At 30.9% G+C, this 23,711-nt stretch overlaps 1 protein-coding gene across 1 annotated transcript in view; it reads right to left on the minus strand.

Moving 5' to 3' along the window:
• The window catches only part of LOC129975923 (septin-9-like), a 130,675-nt gene extending 125,545 nt beyond the window's left edge, over positions 1-5,130 (minus strand). Inside the window, exon 1 of the mRNA XM_056089212.1 lies at positions 4,998-5,130. Coding sequence (XP_055945187.1) covers positions 4,998-5,036 — 39 coding nt within the window. The 5' untranslated portion in view covers positions 5,037-5,130. The remainder of the gene's footprint in view (positions 1-4,997) is intronic.
• Positions 5,131-23,711: the final 18,581 nt, after the last annotated feature.

Below are 23,711 nucleotides of genomic sequence, written 5' to 3' on the forward strand. Positions count from 1 at the left end.
GAAAGAGCTAGATGGATAAAATTTGGAACACCAATTTAACATCTATAGCGTAGACACCTATTAAAATTTTAAGCCTAATCCAAAGATGTGTTGACTGTCTGTACTTTCAGAAACATGTAAACACGATAGTTAAAAAACGCAATGACGTAAGTATATGAAATTTGGTGTGAAAATTTGTGACTACAAGTGCAATTGTGTGTCAAATTTTTGTTTCAGTCGGTTGAGAAAAACATGTCTAAAACACAAAGTTTATTTTTGGGTTTTATTAACCCATGCCAGGGATAAATCGTCATATAACTCGCCAAGGATGGCATGATGGATTCAGCAAAAATCTAAACTCAAGTCAAAAATTAAATTTTCGTGAACTAATGTACGCCAAAGCCGCCAAGTAAGTCGTTCTCTGGCATGATAAGTTTATTAAAAAGTATGCAAGAATTTTTTTGGGAGACCATCCCGCTGATTTAATTTGGATTTAGCTTATTCAATTCAATTTATATTTTTAATCGTATTATATTAACAAGATGAAATTTTTTTAAAAAATGCATTCCACATTAATCATTTAACAATCTTTAAAAAAAAAAAAATCAATCATTTGGGCGAACAAGTGTTCGCTAAAGACGGCTAGTAATTATACGGAAAATCATTCTGTGTATAATAAATATTGCAAATTATAATTCGAAATCCAATTACTTATCTTGCGGTAGTGCCTTCTTTCTCTTTTGACACTACCCTCTTCGTCTTCTAAAAACATGGGACTTAATGGATTGCTGAGAGTTCATTGTGTTGGAAAGGTAAAAGGTAAAAAGAAGTTTAAAAAAAAGGAGTCAGTGGTCTTCCCAGATCTTTCTCGCATATTCTCTAGTAAAGATGCTACTTCCCTTCCCGTATAAAATTGTAGATCTTTGGCAAGGCCGTGATTTCACGGCCAGATTTTATTTTTCAGAGAACCGCATAAGAGAGTTCTATGATTAATAAAGCATATGCCACTGTAAAGAAAGTAAAAAATGAACTTATGCCACTGACGCGCAGCAGTTAACGAAAGAGCTTATAAGCGTGCGATCGTGCATATTTTTTGGCGATTAATTGTTGATGTTTTGACGATCAATCGTCAGTGTTAATTTTGGCGGTTAATCGTCGGTATGCAGTTCAAGTATTAAAAAATCGAATATGTGGTATGGATATCTTTTTTTTTCCAGCTGACTGAAACCACTTTGAAACCACCTCTTTGTTGGTGAAACCACTTCAAAATTTGAAAAGTTTCTACATTCTAGATGTTAAATCTAGGTATCGAATTTTATCTCTCTAGCTCTTTTCGTTTTGCAATTATCGTGTTAAATTATATTCAAAGAGCCATATGGTTAGACTTCCTTCGAGCGGATTTTGCTCAAAATTCGATAGAAATTTGCAAATTTGCTTTAAAAATCCATAAATCAAATTTCATCTGCGTAGCTCAAAGCGTTTGTGACTTATCACAGACAGACGGATGGATAGACAGACATAATGCGAAAAATGTGTTTTACGAACTCGGAGAGATCTAAAATGCAGAGATTTGTCAAATTCTGGAGTTCGAATTTTTTATATTGTGATCGAACGTATTCGATTGCAATACTTTCTCAATATTTCATATACGAGGAAATAATGATTGCAAAGTTTTCCTTTATTTTTATCAACCTATGGTTATATAACCTGCTATAATTTTGAAAATATAAATGTGTAATATCCGGTCACTCATTTATTCTAACTTGTATTTAATCAAAAAAAATTATTTAAAAAAAATTCACTTTTGAACACGCGGTTTTCTTTTCACTTTCTCATGCATTTAGAATTCAAATTTTATGATGAATCATTATATAATGAATAAAAACTCGGAATGGATTTTAATTCCATTGATTGAATTTAATATTTTAAACTGATCTGATATGTTGGTCGCCAGACCTCTTACCAAATTTCATTTATCTAAATCGTTGAGTTTTCGGGTTCATATACTAGCAAATGTTGGTACCGACAGAAAGTCAAAATTTTGAAGGATTAGGCTCAAAATCTGATACAGATATAATATTTATAAATACAGATATAATATTTATAAATTCTTATGTCGAATCGATATGCTTCATTTCATCATCAAGACATTCATATTTTTGAATGATGATGTTTACACAGACACTGAATGGCGAACAAACTAAATTCCTGCAAGACAGATTTCATCGAAATTTTATTGGAAATCTGCCATTTTTGTAGGAAGGTCAAATTTCAAACCAGTCGTTTTATAAAAATAGGCATCATTCCAAAAATATGTATCTCAAACTCGGAGTTCTAAAATAGGAAAATTCATCAATGTCTAGGAATTGGGTCTTTTTTACTTTCTGGTATATGACGTATACAGAAAGTATTGTAATCATTAAAAAATTGAACTCGAGATTTTGATGAATCTCCACGTTTTAGATCTCCCTGAATTCCAAAAACAAATTTTGGCATTATGACTATCCGTCCGTCTATTTGTCTATCTGCCTGTAACAAAGATAACTCAAAAATGCTTTGAGTAGACGGATGAAATTTGGTATGCGATCTTTACTTAAATTAATAGATTTTTATCAAATTTTGAACAAAATCTATTCAGAAGAAGTCTGCCTGTTTTCCGAAATTCGGATGTAAGTTAATTCGGTAACTACAAAACGAAGAGATTTTGATTAGAAGAGAACTAGATGGATAAAATTCGGTACACAAATTTAATACCTACGTTGTGAATACATATCAAATTTTAAGCCAACTCCAACGTCCGTCGGTCTGTACTTTGAGAATTATATAAACACAATAACTCAAATACGCAATGATTTAATTATATCAAATTTGGTACGCTGTTTTGAGACGACAATTCAGAGTCAAATTTTTTGCTTCATTCTGTTTGGAAAAACGCGTATAAACGCAAATTTGATTCTTGGACACTATCCACTCCATACAGGGATTATTTGCCAATAATCATGCGATAGATTCAGTAAAAATGCTAAAATCGCTCCAAAAATTTATATTTCTTAACTATTGTATGCCATTGTCACGTAAAGGACTCTCTAACACAACAAGTTTATTAGAAAGTATGCGAGAAAGTTTGGCAGAGACTATTCTCGCTGGTTTTATTTTTAACCGATTTTAGTACTTTCTGTTCGCATGTATATAAGGAAATAATGAAATCGGCAGAGTTATTTTTTGAAGACTTCTGATCATTGATTTCTACAGTCCATTTGAATCACTGGATTAGACGGCCCAGGATCTCAGTTTGTTTCAAAATTTGGAAGAAAATTCTTTAGAAGAAAAAAAAACTGACCCATGAAATATAATTTATATTTTTATGTATATCAGTTTTCTAATTTGAACTATTTACTTATTGATAAAAAGGGCAACAAGCATTTGATTCAAATTTGAGGTAATATAGCAAAATTCGTAGAAATGTATGATAATACTAATAAAATTTGGAAGGCAAAATCCTTCAACGACTGTTTTTTTAAACACAACAAAAAATAATATAGTGGATCTTTTTTGAATTTTTTAAATTGGTACTCGGGACAATCCGGGACACTTAATTTAAATTCGGAACAAAAAAGTACAAACTGTGATTATCTATACTTATATATAAGCTCAATGTGGGTGTGTGTGTGTGTTGGCGCTCGACAGAAAAGACCATTTGACCTACAGCTACCAAATTTGGTACATGTATACCTTAGAGGTCGGGAATGTGCACCCGGGGTCCCTTTTTTTTGAATTTTTAATTAGAATTTAACTTATTAATTAAAAACTAACTTTCCCGCCAAAAAATCTTTTCATTTTCCCCAACGCCAAATGAGTAAGGCTTCAGGGTTTTTTTCCCAACAGTAATGAGGCTAGGGTTAACATTTTTTGGCCGATTATTTCAAACGATTCTGTTTATTTTTTTAATGTTTGATGCATTTAAAATTAAAATTTGTTAATGAATCGATGTTTCAGATTCATGGAGGTGATTCAAAATAACACCGAATAAAGGAAATTAAAAATGTTTAATCTGCATAGCGTTACCCCAACTGGCGTAGAAAAATTCACGCATTTGCGTTACCGCAATTGGCGTTGAAAATTCACGCATGCACATTGTGTTCTGATTGTTGACACTATTATCAACAAACGATTCTTGATTTAAATTATTTTTAGGTTAGTTGCATGCTTTTGTAATTAAATTGTATTTATGTTAGTTATATATTTTTTGTATACGCTTATAGTTTTAAGTACATCGTTTTTTAAGTAGTCTTTTAAAACCTGTTTTAGACCGATTATTTTAAACGATTCATTTTATTTTCTTAGTGTTTGATGCATTTCAAAATAAACATTGTTAATGAATCGATCTGCTCATGATGAATCTGAGAAAATTTTGTTGACAAATTCTTGAGATATTACATAAATTAAGAAAGATATTCTTTAGTGCCCATAAAGTTTAAGCGCTCAGTGACTCTTGTTATCAGTAATCAGATTATTAAAAAAAATGCTTTGTTTCAGTAAAAAATATTATTATATTAATTGCAGATTAATTCTTTCCACTTTAATTTAAACATAAATTCTACGAGAGCTAACAGAAAATGAGAGAGATACATATTACGTTATGACTGAAGGCGTTTATAATATTATGAGTGAATTATATGACTATCAAAATTTGCAGTTTTAAAATATTTTGATGAAGAATCTATTACAGTAGGAATTGCGTAAAACATTTAATTATTAAAATTTAAACGAACATTAAGATTGGCGAACCGACTGGTCGCCAAAGGCGGCTAGTTCTTAATAATCTAAGACATTTGGTCACTTTATTACAGCAAAAAATGAGTACAACAATAAATGTTTTCGATTTTTTTAGAAGATTTTATGATCTAGGAGGTAATAAGAAATAGTGTGACCCAATGAATGGATTAATATTTCCTGATACTTTATAAAAAAATTTTATTTAAAAAAAAAGATCATTTTCTTTTACCAAAACCACTTACCGATCTGCAGTTACTCCTGATGAAAGTTAATTGCCACATCTCAAAACTTAACGTCTTGCATGGTATTAGAAGGATATTCCGTAGATGTTACTCACCAATGAACAAAAACACAATGAACCAACGACATTACGACACAAACAGCAGATTAAAAAACTGCTTTTAAAATTGTTTATGACAGTAACGTTGCAATCTAACTTTCCTCTCTTCCTTCCTTTGTACCTGTACTGCTCATTGAAGACAGTTACGAGTTCCGGAAACAACCGCCGCTTTACGATTTTCGTGTTTACAATACGTGAAACCTTCTCCTATCTGCATGGGATTTTTATATGCACAATAAAATAGCTACGATCTATTGAACAATTTGCATTTATTATGAAACAAATTAATTTGAAATCAGAGGGAGTGTCCCCTCCCTCTAAAAAACTTTATTGTATACTGTCGAATAAATATGTTATATTCCACCCACTCGCCCACCCTGCGAAAAATTGCAAACCTTGGGTAATGCAGAAAAAACCTTACCTGGCTTTGGGGTCCAATAACTACAAAATATTAACCTTTTGCTTAAATTTAACCTATTTACAGAATCTATCGCGTGATGCTTGGCGTTTTATTTGGCGATTCATCTCTCTAGCATGCGGTTAATAGTATTCCGAAAATCGAATTTCTGTTTTAGAAATGTTTTTCTAAGTCAATTGAAAAAAAAATTAACACAGAACTACACTTATAGTAACAGAATCCCATGACAAATTATGTATACTATTCAAATCAAAGCATTTTTCAATCATGGCGTTTACATGCTTTTGAAAGTATAGATCAGTAGATGGTGAACTCTTTGTTGAATTTGGCTCAAAATTTAAAAAATGTCTACACTACAGTTGTTAAATATGTTTACCCAATTTTATTCATCCGGCTCTTTTGGTTTTGTAGTTATTAGGTTAAATTATATCCTAACAGCCAGACAGACGGATTTACTCTGAATAGATTTTGGTCAAAAAATTGATAGAAATGTTTAAATTTATGTAAAGACTATGAATTCAAATTTTATCCATATAGCTCAATCCTCCCGCTGGTTTTTTGTGACGTGGAGAGGGGGGTGCCAGCTCAGGTGTCGTCCTCGTCATCTGCCCGCCGTTCAAAATGACGAGGTCCGTCCCAAAATAGTGCTTTACAACGGGAATAGTGCTTTACAAAAGTGTTGCTTTACAACGGGACGTTAAAATAATTAAACTAAATTAAACTAAACCATATAGCTCAAAGGGTTTTTGAGTATCTTTGTCACAGGCCGATAGACGGACAGACAAACAGACATAATGCCGAAAATGCATTTTTTAAACTCTGGGAGGTCTGGACTGGAGGAATTCATCAAAATTTTGAATTCGTATTTTTTAACGATTACGTTACTACTTTCTTTGTTAAAAAGAAAAAAAAAAAAAAAAAAAGAAAGAAAGAAAGAAAGAAACTTAGATTACTTTAAGCCGAGATATGGGGGGAAAAATGTTTATGTCTAGATCGACCTTTCGGTTCTAAATGTGTTGTCACTTGTTTAATATACGTATATGCATCTCCTTTTTAATTGCATCAAACTATTATGGAATTGATTTTATAGTAGCATTGTATTTACGAAAGGAACAACTTCGATAAATATACTGATTGATATCACAGAGAGATATACAGAAAAACAGTTGTGTTTTAATTTCTTAAGACCAGAATAAGCTGACACTTTTTTTAATATACACATATTCATTTACTCAAATTTAGATGTTTTCTTTAAAGCCGTCTTTGTGTTTACCCAGCTATTGGAATTTTTAAATGATTGATATAGGATAGTTAAGCCTTAGAGATTATCCATCTGGCGACAGTCAAGCCTCTTTTAGCGCTTGTTAAATTTTCTGTTTGACGCCTTATTTCTTTTATATTTTGTTTACTCTGACGTAGTGGAATGGTCAACCCTCTCCAAAGCCTTTCTAATAATATTTTGCAGCTCAGTTAATCAGCGAAACCTTGAAACAAGCACAATTAGCTGCAAAAGCATTCAAGAAGCAGTTATTATTATTATTACTAAAATGGATAAATTGGGATTTTAGTAGCCAAAGCTGTCATCCTCTAATGCCAGTGAGTCAAAGTTAATAAATATCAAAAAATTTCAGTGATTGAAGAGAAATTTGTAACTAGCGCTATAAAAAAACAGTTTATTGTATCAAAACTTTAAAAAGACGAAATTTCTTGGTGATCGAAAGTGAGCTTGCTTCTAAAGTTTGTTCTGTGAGTAGAATATTTCAAACAAATAATGAAGCAGTCGAAAACGTTCGTATAATGACTTGTTTACATTTCCCTGTTGTATATATATATATATATATATATATATATATATATATATATATATATATATATATATATATATATATATATATATATATATATATATATATATATATATATATATATATATATATATGACATCTTTAAATCCAATTAATTTCTTTATTTTCATCTTGAATTAGCCCATGTTAATTCAATTCTAAAATGTTTTCGTATTTCCTGATTCAATTTCCACTTTTTTTATTTAATAATTTCGAGCACACATTCTACACTGATGATTATTGCAATTTCTTAAGCTCTGTTCGAAGGGATAAAAATTCTTAACACTCACACATACCTTTCAAAGGTACCTAAGATTCCCTTTCCTAAGTCTACACGTGTCAAAGAAATTTTTATCAGAATCTCATAGTAAAATTACTGAAGAGAAAAATTTCTGTCATTTTGCTCTTATATCGCAATATAAACAGACCTTTTTTTTTTTTTTTATCATCGCTTCTCTTTTGTATAAATTATACCTCCCTTGACGAAATAAATCTAAGTCAAAATTTCAAACGTTTCTTCTTTTCGGTCATTAATCTGCAAAATTATCTTCACATATACATAGTTTAGAATAAAATGAACAGTTTTAACAATAACATACCAAGATATGGAAAGTTGGAATCTGTTTTTGTTCGATAAATCGATCTGTATAGCCTGAAAATGTTTTAATATATACACAACCTTACATTTTATCATATAAAGCTATTCGTATTCTTTCATTAAAGTAGATGATGATGTCGTGTCCGCGTTACTACGGAAAGGGGGTGCAGTAGCTTCTAAGGGTGAAGGCCCCTGAGCCACAACCCCCGTTTGACACAAGTGTTGTGACTTTCATGATCAATAGTACACTGGTGGACAAAATTAAGAGATGGAAAGCATTTTCGCACATTTCTCTAAAAATACCGCACAAAACCTGGACAGTTGATTGCCATATATGGTCACTGTAGCGCTATTGGCCCTGAGATAAGTTTACGTATTCTTGTGGGCGTTGCTAAGCCAGCAGGAGGTATAAAAGTGCGCATCAAGCTGTTCATCTCATTCCACTCTTCAACACAGTTGCAGATTTTAGTGCATTTTTTGAATAATCGTGCTGTTTCTTGCTGGTTTTTATGTGAAATGAGTGAACATCATCGTTTAGACGACGGTATGAGGTGGTGAATTGTGGGTATACTTGAGGCAAGCCAGTCCCAAGCTCAGGTTGCTAGGGAATTGGATATAACACCAAGCGTCATTTCCAATTTGTGGAGTCAATTTAAAACTAGTGGGACAGTATGCAGACGACCAGGACAAGATCGCCTGAGGGCTACAACGGCCAATGAAGACCGGTATTTGCTCGTTTCAGCTAAGCGCCAGAGGACGGCTACAGCCAATCAATTGTCTAGGGACCTCGCGGCTGCTACAGGAACATCAATTTCGAGTAAGACAGTTTCCAGAAGACTCCACGAAAGAGGCTGTATGCCAGGAAGCCCGCTATTTGCATCCCACTCACTCATTCCCACAAAAGAGCGCGTGCAGAATGGTGCAGACAACATCAGAATTGGACACAGCTTCAATGGGCTAATGTTCTCTTCACCGATGAGTCCAGATTCAGTCTACAGCCTGATTCTGAACGGTTATTGATATGGAGGGAACCTGGAACCCGATACCATCCCTGAAACATTATCGAAAGGGACCATTATGCTGGTGGAGGACTCATGGTTTGGGAAGGGATCATGCAAGATACCCGCACACCGCTCCATGTGTTTGACAATAGTTCCGTGAATGCCCAGAAGTACAGGCAGGAGGTCCTAGAGCCCTATGTGCGTCTTTTCAGGGGCGCTGTTGGCCCTGAGTTCATTTTTATGGACGACAATGCGCGACCACATAGGGCTCTCATGGTTGATGAGTATCTGGAAAGTGAGGACATTCAACGAAGGGATTGGCCAGCCAAATCCCCTGATCTGAATCCTATTGAACATGCTTGGTATGCTCTTGGGAGAGCTATTGCGATGCGCCAACCTCCCCCCAGAACCATTCTAGAGTTAAAAATTGCTCTGATGGAAGAATGGGAGGGTCTTCCACAACCCTTCCTTAACTCCCTTATTAACAGCATGCCTACTCGTTGTGCATGCTCTCTGTCTGTCAGGGGTGACCATACACCATACTAGAGGCAACACACACTGTACAAGCCGCACTTTTATTGCCATATTTTATCCTTAAGTTCAGACTACATTGGATTTATTAACAATAGGTCTTTCCAGTGAATGGCACTTTCATTTTTGTTTTGCATACTTTATTATCATGGTATAAGCTATATCCATACCAAATTTCCTTTATTTATATTCAGTATTTTTTGAGATATTTGGGAAAATGTCTTCCATCTCTTAATTTTGTCCACCAGTGTATTTCATCGTCATATAAAGATGTTGTTCACATTCTTCCTGTAAATAAAATAGCAGCAGACGCTTTACATGCATTAATTAAAAAAATTATTATTGGATTAGAAAACATCGGTTTTAAAGTGATATGTGTAGTAACAGACAACAATTCAATCAATCAAAAAGCAATGTCTCAGTTCGCTTCTCCTTCACGGTCATATTCAATTCTTTATCCTCTTCCGGTAAATAAAGAACGACCTCTTTTTTTCATGATCGATACTGTCCATTTATTGAAGAATATTCGCAATAACTAGATCAATCAAAAGAATGTTGATAAATGTATGCTTTACCCTAATTTTAAAGAAACCACCTCAGAAAAAAATTCACAAAAGGATTGTATTAAAAATTCTCTGGAAACTAATGATAATGTTATTCACTCTAATGATGAAATGATTCAGGGTTCTAGTAGTAAATCTGACAATAAAGTAGATTTTAATACAGCATCCTTCAAAACATTAAAATTATTGTATGAAACTGAAAAGAATAACATCGTTAAATATGCATACAATTTATCCTTAAAAGCATTGGAGCCCAATAATTTAGAAAAACAAAATGTCAAATGAGTACTTAAAATTTTCAATAAATTATATACCTGAAAGTCTAAAGAATTTGGGATTGAAATATGAGTTTCCACACTACAAAGAAACAGCAGAATTTATAAGAATAATAAATAGGTGGTGGGATATTGTTAATGTAAAAATTCCATTCACGGGAATCCGTGAAAATAATGTATATAAAAAACCACTGACATCATCTGAAAGCGACAAAAGATACAAGTTTTTAGATGTATTTTTTAACTGGTTGGAAGACTGGAAAAATATGAAATGTGATACCGGCATGCTAACAAAAGAAACTTATTCTGCTCTTTTCATGACTACATATACTTTAAAAGAAATAACTAAATATTGCCAGGACGAATTCGAAATGAAATACATTCTCCCAGGAAAATTTCAGACCGACCATTTAGAGGCACGCTTTGGTTTATATAAACAAATGACAGGAGCACAATATCATGTTTCACTCTGACAGGTATTTGAAAGTGAAAACAAACTAAGAATGCATAGTATTTAAAAAAATTGTTTAAAATCAAACAAACATGGAAATATCGAACTTTTTCAGGAAGCAGTTGGCGAAAATTGGGAAGAATTTGAAAAATTTATTTTTGAAAAATTTATTTCTGAAAAATTACCTGTCGTTAGCATTTTGCTTACAGAAGAAGTTTTTAAAAAATAAGAAGATGTTTTACCAGTGTTAGTTTATTTAGGAGGTTACTGTGTCCACACAGTCCTTAAAAAGTTGAAATGCAGCATTTGCAAAAAGTTTTTAACAAATGAAAAAGAACTGGACTGCTCAACTTCTTTAATTCAGAATTTAAGTCGAGGAAAACTTTTATACCCCCAAAAATGCATTGTAAATGTAATTTTATATTCTTACATTATAATTCAGAAATTATGTACCATACATGAAGAAGAATTTTTGAAATTTTCCAATCAAAAGTATTTAGCAGCAGAGATAATTTTCAATAGTTTAGTGAATGAGGAACCAATACATGATTATGGCAAAGGCATTTCAGGACATAAACCGGAAAATGTTTATAGATTGGCAATCTGGTCTGCAGTCAATGCATTATTGAATAATTACATGATAGTTTGAAAAGCTCTTCTAAAACCGGAAAGGAAAGAAAATTTGATAAATTTAGTAAAGATATTTCTAACAAAGTAATGATAAAATATATAGTTAAATAAGAAAGCTCTTCTAATGTTTCAAAGATTTATTGGATATTTTTTTTTTTTTTTGAATAGAATACTGTTTCGTGAAATATTGTTTTTATTGCTTTCTTGGAGTTGACGCCACGGCAAATACTCATAAAACCATTATTGTATGGAATTGTTTTGAAATTAATCAAGAAAAGCATTGCAAATGTATTTTTTATATTATAATTTAAAAATTTATGTACCATATATGAAGAAGAAATTTTGAAATTTTCTAATCAAAAATATTTTGCAACAGATATAATTTTTAATGATGCAGTGAATGGAGATAATAATTTTAAATCTAGGGGAGATACACCTACTGGGAAACCTGCCCTGCACTTAATGCAAGAAAAGGTAATGCATACGAAGCACCGTACCTCCAGGGTGATGTGGAAAGCGGCTGCATTTTAATTATTAATGAATTCTACAATATATGTATGTTGAATTGCATGATATGGAAGTATATGAAATGATATTAAGAAGTGAAAAGTAATTTCTCTTCACTCTCTAGTGCGCAGAGACTTGACGTTAAGGGAATGGAGTGTACCGTCTCGTTGTGACCTCACGGAAACCAGCAGAGGCCTTTTCTATCGGGAGTTGTGCCTGAGCACCCAAGGGCAGAAGTGTGACTTCTAGCTCATATGAAGATGAAACTCATACATTTGCTTGCACAATCCCTTTTAACGGGGGGGGGGGGGCATATTCACACACCTCACAGATAGAACACAGAAGAACAACCATGCCCGAACCGGGATTCGAACCTATGACGCCCAGAAAACGAGGAAGATGCGCTACCCCTATGCAACGACGCCGGCATTAAACCAGAAATCATATGAAATGAGGAATTTCGATAAAAATGCATCGAAATACAGTAATGCAGTAAAAACCGACATTTCTATTGATCGATCTATCAGTCAGTATATTCTATTTATTTTTCCATTTTACGACGATTTACGATGCTCCTTTTACGAATCAATGAATTTGTGAAATGAACAATTATTTAAAGGACATCACTTAGAGATAAAAGGAAAAGAAGATGCTATGTTTTATGCCATAGAGTGTTTTATAGGTCTGAATTGACAGAAACTTGTTTAATTTACGCATAACATAGCCACCATTGCTTCATACGAAGCTGTTACGACGTTTTTTTTCGGAAACAATGAATTTGTGAAATGAGCAATTTCTTTGACTTTACATCTCGATAAAATGAAAAGTAAATGCTTTGCTATCGGTCAATGTGTATTCAGAAATTCTGCCGTGTGTAATTCTGCCGTGTATTCTTCAATGTGTATAGATAGAAATTTGCTTTTTCTAAACATACATGTGTCTGGTTTTATTATATCAAGCTGTCTCTACATATTCTTTTAAATGGAATGATATTAGTGAAATTACAATGACATCACACCGATGCATCCTTATAAACAGATGCTTCACTTTTGGCCAATCTGCCGATCTTTACCTGAAATTTTTTAAAGCCATTCTTATAAATATCCCATTTAATTATATGTTTTAGAAATGCTCTATTTATAAAGAATGGTAATAGAGAAATGAGTGATTTTGATCACAGCTTGGTGAGATTTGAAAACACTGACGTTTCGATATGGCATGATAATATCCATGCCACAATATCCCATATATGATAATATCCATGCAATAAAATCCCATATATGATAATATCCATGCCACAATGTCCCATAAATCGAGATATATCTAAAAATGGATGTTTTGCTTACTCTTGATATATCTATCTGGCCGAATAGATTAAAACTTTTTTTTATATTCTTCAGCCATTTATTCTTTTCATCACATCAATTTGTCATCACATTTTCTTTTAAAAGACTACGAGAAATGAGTTATGACATTTCGCCTAGATAATCTATAGGCATCTTGATTTTTTGAGTTATATCTCCTCGAAAAGTCCGTAATTATTTCTGAGATCTGTTCCAGAATTTTCTTATGACCGGAAGGTTATTTGTAAAAAGAATAATTTTAATGACATCTTATCGAGATATATTAAACAATGTGTTTTGCTTACTTCTATCTATCAATCCGAGTAGTCAGAAATATATTTAACTCAAGCAGCTATTGGCGATCAGCTGTTCGATCATGGTATTAACTTTTTAGGCTGTTAAATATTGATGAGGATAGTAGGATTTTTAAAAACTTTTTTATATTGTTATTTGATAAGGTTAAAAAACATGAATTTAATTAAATAAGTCAAAGCAAATTACAACGTGGTAAATTAAAGATTGTATATAAGAGAAAAAAAAGTGGAAATTAAATGTATATTTCGGAATTAAAGTCCAAAAAAAAGCATTTTTTAATATTGATTTTATCAATAGTAAAAGCACTTGATTGCGTGTTTTGATGGATGATTTTAAATTTTATAACATTAAAAATTATTTTTTGTAAATTGTGTATCGCATTAAAAATTTATCATAAATAATAAAAAAAAAAAAACATTGAGTGAAACTCAACGGAGGAATTTCGACAAGCAAAACTAGGCAGCTGCCTAGGTTAATTACAAAAATGTAACTTGGCTCATTACTAAATAAATATACTTTAAAAAATAACAAATTATATAAATTTTAAAATAGTGGTAGCACTTCATCAGATATGGACAGATTTTTTTTCTTTCATTACATTTATTTAGTTATTAGAGAATCCGAAGTTTCTGTTTAAATGTAATTAGGAGTTGCCGAGAGATCATGAGACTTAATAAATAAAAATTAAACTTAACTAAATTAGTTAATGCGTTAGATAAATTAATAATGCGTTAATATGTGAGATTAAATGCAATTTTTTAAAAGAAGGCATCGTAATAGGCTCTCTCCAGGACCATGAAATGCTGTTGTTGTTTATAATGACACTTACCATGGAGAAGCTCGCTGACGAAGTCAGTGATTTTAAGCCAAGGGAGCTACTCTTGTTTTAGTAGCGCCAACTAGTGCCAAGAGTGCGTCTTAGCTACTCAAGCATCACATTCGCTTGCACAGTTCCTTTTTACAGGGGGGCACATTCACACATCTCACATATAACGAACAACCATGCCCAAACCGGGACTCGAACCCAGGACTCCCAGATAAAGGGGAAAACGAGCTACCCCTATGTCAGGATGCCGGCCCGTAAAATGCTTAAATACGTAACTGCCTGCTCCCATTTCTTTATATTAATTATGATAGTTGCTCGAGACTGAATAAAATTATAGTGACGTCATGGCGATTTATAACCCCCCCCCCTCTCCGAAAGAAGGTACTTTCTTTTTTATCAAGGCTATTGATCTAAATACATGGACATTTTTTCAAATGTAGATATTCATCTTCCATTACAGTATATAAACTAATACGACTTTAAAAAAAAACTCGAATAATATTTGTGTAATTAGTAATTTCAACAACAAAATACTAAGATATAGCGAATTATATATAATTTGCTGCCTCCCTATTAATTGGTCTGAAATATGTGAAAATTGTTCATTACGTTTACTGTAGGGTGGATAGAAATATTATATTCATTCGTCCTAATAAGCATCACTTTGTGTCAACTTAATAATCTTGCGTCACCTAAATAATAAATAAATAATGTCGTAATACACGTCACTTCTGGACAGCATACCTTTGTTTATCTTTTTAAATAAATAATGAAAGTAAATAATCTTTAATAAATAATTCATTCTAATGAATATTACTTTGTGTCACCTAAATAATAAATAAATAATATCTTAATAAACATCACTTTTAGACAGCATAATTTTGTTAATTTTTTAAAAAATAAATAATCTTTAATAAACAATTTATCCTAATGAATATTATTTTGTGTCACCTAAATAATAAATAAATAATATCCAAATAAAGGCCACTTTTGGACAGCATATCTTTGATAATTTTTTTCCGAATTTTTGCTCTATTCATACCCTAAAACTTTACAATTTTATTCCTTATATGAGTTATCCATATAGTTTTGGTAGCTCATGCATTTCATAAAATTAATTTTGATTGTTTTTAATTGTAAAAAATCTCAACAGATGGCAGCAGTAGCAGGGATTCAAAAAATTTTACAAAATGCAATTCGACTGTAAGCGCTCTCCGCCTGCTGCTGGAAGTGTTGAGTTTTTAACATACAGTTATCGATCTTCCATTTCATCCTTTAAAGCTACATTATTGTATTTTTACACTATAAAAATCCGTATATATAAGAAGCTCACATGTGGTACAGAAACCGCAGTTAGTACTTATCGTTGAATGGCAACAGTCAAAAGTAAAATACCTCTGTACAAACTTTTCAGATTCCTTCACATTTTATAACTGCACTTATTCAAACGCTTCACTTAGCTGTTTATGGAGTAGTAAAATATTATTAGAAATGCTCGAGAGACAGCTCGTCGTGTCATCGAAACCTCCAAAACAAAGTAAATTAAAAATAAACGTCAAAATTAAATCGATCTCAAAATTGTTTTAATCGTCTCTAGATGGGTAAACGCTAGGAGTCTATAGAAATTGTATATCAGATTAAAAAAAAAAAAAAAAAACTATTTTCTCACGAAAAGGGATTTTGCACTATCTTAAAATTCAAAATGCTACTTTTTTAATAAATTCAATTTCATCTTAATATATTTATTTACTTTTAGTAATTTTTTAAAAAATTATATTTGACACTTTAATAATTTTTGAATTTTTAACACTTTTTCCGTGTTAAAAAATTCCAACTCATCCATCAAAGCAATCAATCACATGTGCTTTTCCTAATGCTGAATTAAGATTAAAAGACAATCCTTTCTTTAGACAGTAACTCCAGTGACGACAGACGCTTTTACTCTGTAATTCATACACTTTATAATTTACACGCATTTTTAGTAGACTAATTCATCATGTTTTTCAGTCCTGTAAACATATAAGGTGAATTTTTTTTTAAAAAAATCATTAAAATATCATTACCCACATACACACAAACACACACGCACATATATATATGTGTGTGTGTGTGTGTAAACAAAGTTTTTTAAGCAGTTTCATAGCCGAAGAGAGAACACACTTTTGAAAATTTTAAAACTTCTCTTTATTCCATCCCGGGAGGCATAATTTATGTACAAGAAGCGATGATGAAACTGACGTCCGTTCACATCGCGATACAAGAAGCAAAAGAAGAAACAGAAGCAGAAGAACGAAAGAGACCGAAATATTTTTCCTCTGTGATTTTATACTATGAGATTCTGACAGGGATTCATTTGGAACGTGCCGATTTAGGTAAGGGAATTTATGTATATTTAAAAGAATGTGGTAAACATTAAAGATTTGTATCCCTTTACTCGGAGCATGAGAACCTGCAGATTATTATTATTATTTTATTACAGGAAACTATGGCCAAAACACACTGAGGTATGTGTAATATGCATATTTTAATTTCCCATTTCGTTACTTCAAGCTCTACTGATGTATTCTCGACTTGAAGTAATGGAAAGATTTTTGTAAACGCTATTTGGTGATATCTCGGCAATAAAATCGAAAAACAGGCGTTTAGGATTCTAGTAATCAATCTTTCTAAATAATCTAAAACTTGTTGAATATGGGTATTTTAAATTTTTGTATACTAATACTATTGCCATATTACGAATGTGGCTGATTTTTTTCTCTTTTCATAGGAATAATATTGGATAAGGGAACAGTGAAAGTTACCTAAAGTAGGCGTTTTGTTTTCTAGCCATTTGTGTGACTATTTTGGGGAAAACTTATTTAATTCCCATTTATTAATCTCACATATCATCTTAAATTGCTACATTTTCGTATTCTTTGAATTGGAAACGTATTGGCGAGAAGAACAATAAAAGTCAAACTAGGATCAGATACACCGAAGAATAGGTGTTTTGAGACTGCCAATTGTTGAAAATAAAGAACTTTTGTTCAAATAATTCTTCTGTTGCTTTTTGGTAATATTTTTAAATTGTGAAATGTTTTCTTTTCAGGGGGTCCAAGACCCAAAAATTTCAAATTTTATTTTATTTATAAATATTTTTTGTTTCTTTTTGCTTAAAACGACGTTTGAATCATATTTATATCTTAAATAGAACGAGAGATATAATTATTTTTGTGGTATTTTGTAAAATTGATCGAAAGTTTTTTGAATTTTAGTGATTTAAAATAACCCCACTTTTTCTTTAAAATTTAAAAATAAATTCTTTTTAAACTTTTATGTTGTGATTTTGCTTATTAGCTAAGCAGTTATTCAGTGTAAAAAATTTCATATTACTAAATTAATTAATCAAAACCTTTTTAAAATGTGTTCCGAACCCTCTTATAAATATGAGATTTTTTTTTTTTTTTTTTGCATTTTTCAGGGTGTATATTATAATCTTAAAATATTAATATAATTAATAATTAACACAACTTTTTAATTCCTAACCTTGCGCATGCGAAGAAAAGACCCCTACTCTTAACATTGTGCATTTCGAACAGAAACCCATCATATTTCAAACAATAATTGTTTAACGAGCTTGAAAGCTTACATCTTCGCCTCTGTCGTAGGACGTGTGGCCTGGTGGGTTAAGTGATATGCCTGTTCAGATTAGTTTGTATGTCTCCTGTTCGTATCTGGGAAAAGAAAAATATTTTTATATATTTTTTCTTCTTTTGATTATTTTAATACTATACTTCAATATAATTGAAGGGTAACTAATAATTATTCTGCGAATAAAACTTCCAAAAATAATGTTTTATCTTAAAATATTAATATAATAAACACAATTTTTTTATTAAACACATTTGCGCATGCGCAGAAAAGGCCCCTATTCTTAGTATTGTGCTTTTATACCAAGAACCCATCACATTTATCACACGATAACTTACAAAAAGTAGTATTAGATTTAAGGCAGGAAAATCAATGATTTGGAGAAACATTTGAAAACTTTGCAAATTAAGAAAAACTATGTACTTAAACCTACCACATTTTTTTTTCAAATTAATAAATAAAAGAGCTTATTATTTTTTACTTAACCGAAGATAAATGAGTAATTAATATAGTGGAACTTGACTAGAACTTGAAAATTTACTTTTATTACTTAATAATTTTATGAATGTGGTTTCATTTCAGTCATTCGTTTTAGCTGCAGATGCCGGCAAACATTGAAAGTGATTTCATAGCCACCCTCTAGTTTTCTCTTAGATGCAACTAATCCTTTTCTCAGTTTTGTTCCCCTGATAAAGGCGCCCAAGATACTTGTCCTGTTTGCTCCATCCTAATTTCATCATTGCTACACATTGAAGTTTTGTCTTTTATGTTCTCATTTTTTTTTTCATCAAATCTGCATCGTTCGGGAAACTAAAACAAATTGATGAGCTGCTATTGGAAATCGTGTGTCATGATTTCTTGTAGTTTTGAAGCTATTCAAGTGCAAAGATAATTGATGTACTTCTCAAAATGTCTCTTTTGCAGTACTTCAAATGAATAGTGCTTCATATATGTATATTTACTCTAATCACAGCCCAGCAACTGATGTTGAAACCATTAGAGATAGGGATAGATTCCAAATGACGAAAACAGCTTTAAATGAAGCACATGATTATTTTTTGTGCTATTTGATCCAATGAATGTATCGCAAAAAAATTATAAAATATTAATTTCTTTGCGGTGTTTAGATTCTATTAATCATTATTTAATAAGAATATGCTTTTTAGAGAAATGGAAAAAAACCACTCTTCTGAGTCCAAAACTGGAAAAGTTATCGATCTTTGAATTTCATTATTTTAGGCCAATCAATGGTCGCTTCGAAGAAGTGGTGTTCGTTGACCATCGGATCTTCTTAGACACAATCATTAAAATGATTTCAAGTGGCTTAAAATAATTTTGCTATATTTGTGGGGAGATGGAATGATTCCTCCACTTAAAATGTTCAGAGCTTCAAGAAACGACACAACGGCATTTTCAACAAGGAACAAGAATATATTTATTCATACAACAAAAATAAGAATAAAAAGATTAACAGAAGAAGTTGATATTATCTCACTCTCGAGTTAAGAAAGAAATATTAAGTTCTTGCCGGCCAGGTTGCATAGTGGGTAGTGATACATTGATACCCACATATTTACTGATTCAAATAACATAAAAAATCAATTCTTTACATCATTCAAAACATTTTATTTTTCAATTTGAAACAGATGGCTATCTTCAGTGGTTTTGAAACTAGCTATCTGGCCACAAATAGAACGGACATCCTATGTATCTATAGCAGTTAAATAAATAATTTCGTATATTACAGCATAGAAAAATCTCGGCGGTGACCAATCATTCGACAGCTCTTAACAAATAGGACATTAAGCCGATACAATTAAATAGCCTAAAATATTTCTAAATGTTACAGTTTAATATAACTTCTATACTATTTTTACTGCCATTTTTTTGTCTGAAAACCAAATATAAGACCATAGGCGTACACGTTTAATTTAAACAATCCTGGATATTTATCCTGGTTGTATATCAAGTATATTTTTAGCTAAATCAATATTAAGTAATTAAATATTTTGTTAATTATTCTCTAACTAATCATAAAACATTGATAGCTTAACTATAGTAAATTAAAGCATATATAAAATAAATTAATAATACTTACATTTTTATTACTTAACCATATGTATATAAAGTTAATACGCTTAAATTTTCCGTTGGGAAAACTACGTTTAGGGATTTTTTAGTGTCTGAATTTTACAAATATTTGACAGCCATTTTAGAAGTATTGAAAAATTAGAAATTGTATTGAAGGGAAACTGAATGAATGATATAATGAATTATAATATTTCAAAATTATATTCATTAAATTGAAATATAAGTAAATTAAAAAGGGAAATACTCCAATCAATGGCATATGAATCAATTGCATTTATTGTCGTATAAGAAGTATCTGGGTTCCAGTAAAACCATAGGTGACATTAGAATGCAACTCTCAAATAATCGCTCAAAATATAATACAAAATGACGTTATTTACAAAAAAAAAAAAAAAAAAAAAATGTTAGGTTTCGTTAGAGTAAAAAAAGCTGGTTAATTAGAAATCAGATGTTTCTGTGTGGAGATTGACGTTTTTACTCGACGGCGCTAAAAATTTCCCTGCATTTTTTTTTGAATATTAATTTGCGTTATTTTGAAATTTTGTTGTTCCAGCAATTTCATAACATGTTATTTGATACTAATACATAATACTATATCTTGCATGCTTTTAATTGTCAAAAAAAATTAACATAAAGTAATGACTTTTTTTTAAATGGATCATTTCTAAATATCCAATTAGCTTTACATTTAGATTTCCGTGAAAAATTTACCACTAAAATGCATCCTTGTCAAAAAACAAATCCTTTTTGAAAATCCTCAGTAAAATTTATTTGTTTTCACCCAATATAATCTCACTCTTTAGTCTGTTATAGGTAACATTTCGATTGATGAATCCAAAATTACAAAATATCAGTTTATTAATATCAGCATGATAGCAATCACGAAGACTATTTTGCCACTCATTCATATTCTTTATTTTATACGGTTAATTTCTAACTTCATTAGCTTCATGATTTTCACAGATTCCTTCAGATTTTGGCCTTATGATTAAAACAATTTCTTGAGCTTAGGGACACGAGCCCACTCCAGTCGAAAAATGTGAAAAAAAAGAAGATTCCTTAGTTTTCTTCAAGCTTTAAAAACAATGTAACATTTTCTTATCATCTATTAGCGATTATAATGTTATCTTCGTCAACTCCGCTGGCCTACCTTCGATATTAGGATTCTGTTTTTCTTTATTACTTGATGCAATGTATGAATCTGGGCTCTATTTTCAAACCCTCCTAATTTAAATCTTAATTTATTAAAATTTACTCTTTGATGCATTATTAAATCAATCAAATGTTCAAAAAAGATGATATCAGATTGAATATCGACTATAATTTTGTCCTCCTTATTTTGAGCACACAGAGCCCGGAAATAATAATTATCAAGCTTCTTAAATTCGTGAAGAGATCGCTAATTTTATTTTTATTTCGGTTATTTGAAACAATAAACATAACAGGCAAGAAATTGAGTTGAAAGAATTAAGAAAAAAAAAATACGCTTCAAAAGTCTTTTATAAATAACCCCAAAATATGGGTTCGAATCATTAGTTCCAATTTAATCAGTCACCAAAAAATTCTAATAACTGCGAAAATCGATGTCAAAGATGGATGGCGCATAAATTCTAATAAAAACCAAATATCTGAGTTTAGAAAAGGACCCATTGACCCAACATTTGCCATTATATGATCCATTGAATGCAGTGCAATGCCGCACTCATCGGCCTGGATGCAAACAAAACAGGAATTCCAACGCAGGCATGCAATGGATATTGAAACTAGAGCAGGATCTCCGAGATAAGTACACGAAAAAAGTAAACGATCAGTCGTCGTCAAATTCCATCGTTTCCTCTTTTCAAATCCAAGTTCAAAATGAGAAAATGATCAAGAATTGATTATCTGGTTGTTCTTAGAAGTGGTGTTTTCTGGCTCTAAATAATGCACCTTAAGGGGACTCAATTAGGCACTTTTGCAAATTCTTCTCTTAAAATAATAAAGTTTTTTATGCATATCTATGAAAATATAAACACGTTAAAAAACTCGGTTAAGCGAAATATATTATTTTTAAAACGTTAAAAATATGGCATTTCGAAATATACCAGATGACTTAATTTTTAATTTTTTTATTATTTTTACCTTATTATCCTATATGCATTTATTTGCAACCAAACTGGGTATGATTTAGAAATTCTAATTAAAAGTTAGTTTTTTAGAAATGCTTTTTCTGAGCCCACACTAAATTTTCAGAAGAATTGTGTGTTTTGATGAACTAAAATTGACTCAATTACCGAAAAAATACTCGAAATAAAAAAATGCAAACTAATTTCAAACTATTGCTAAAATTTTTCTTTCAATGTTTAATCGATATCTTTATTATGAATTTTAAAGTAATTTCCTCAAAAAATAAGATACTTGGAGCATTTGAAAGATATTTAGACCTAATTAGAACATCTATTTGAGAAAAAGTCATTAAAATATATTTATTCCTTCAAATATTCCTTTTATTGAACAATACATTTTATAATGCTATTTTAATCGAATATAAGCACATCGCATATTTTTGTAATAAAACAGTAAAAAGGACATTTCATATTTTTGCCGTTTGTTTATTTATTTCAAAGTCCAATTACCCTTTAAGAGACACCTTTTTTAATAACTGATCAATTTAGTTTGACATATTAAGATATTTTTAGTTGAAACATTTTTTTTTCAAATTTTGTAAAATCAACTACATTTTTTTTCATTTATTTTAAAATTAGTTGCTTAAGTAATAAAATTTTTGAAAATTTATCATAATTATTATGTAATGATTTGATTACATACAAATTTAAGCATTTAATTATTATCAAAAATTATTAAAAAATAATACATTTCCAGGAAATAAACTGATAAAAATCATTTTATATGGCCTGTCAAGAGAAATAAAATCGAAAAAATTAATGAATAATTCTAATATATTTTTAAAAATGTATTTTAATTTATTAAATAATAATGGAAAAGTTTGAATGTAAGCATACATTGTAGTCCTAATATTTTATAATTCATAGAATTGATATTTTTTTTACAAACTTATATATGTGGTAAGTGAGCTAAAAAACGTATTTCGTTATAACCATCTGCGCTCTTCTATCCAACAACGATAAGTAACTACCTAGTCATCTTTGTTAGTTTGTTAGCTGAAAGCTTCATATAATATTTAAAAAATTTCTTTATCAATTATTATCCGAATATTTTCACATTCCTTGTCATATTTCAAAATTTTCGGAATCTGAATAAGATTAAATGAGCAGATTTTATTGTCTGCGTGTATGTTTTGTCTTACTGAACACTTCCTGTGTTCAACACGACAAACATGTTTTTTCCTCTGGCGAGCCATTTTTAAATTTGAATAATTGCTTATAACAAAGGAAATAATGTGAAATAAGCAAGAAGTTGATTGACTATAAAAGTGAAATGGTTAAAACAAAAATACGAACACGACAATAAAGAACAAGATGGTACGGCATTCAAGTTTGTACAAAATATTTTTAAAGTGGAAGTTCGGCATCTATAAATACTTTCGCCATTGAATGAAAGTAAGAAAATTTAATGGAGTTAAAAAATTTTCA

Source organism: Argiope bruennichi, chromosome 7, assembly GCF_947563725.1.
Source record: "Argiope bruennichi chromosome 7, qqArgBrue1.1, whole genome shotgun sequence".
Lineage (NCBI taxonomy): Eukaryota > Metazoa > Arthropoda > Arachnida > Araneae > Araneidae > Argiope > Argiope bruennichi.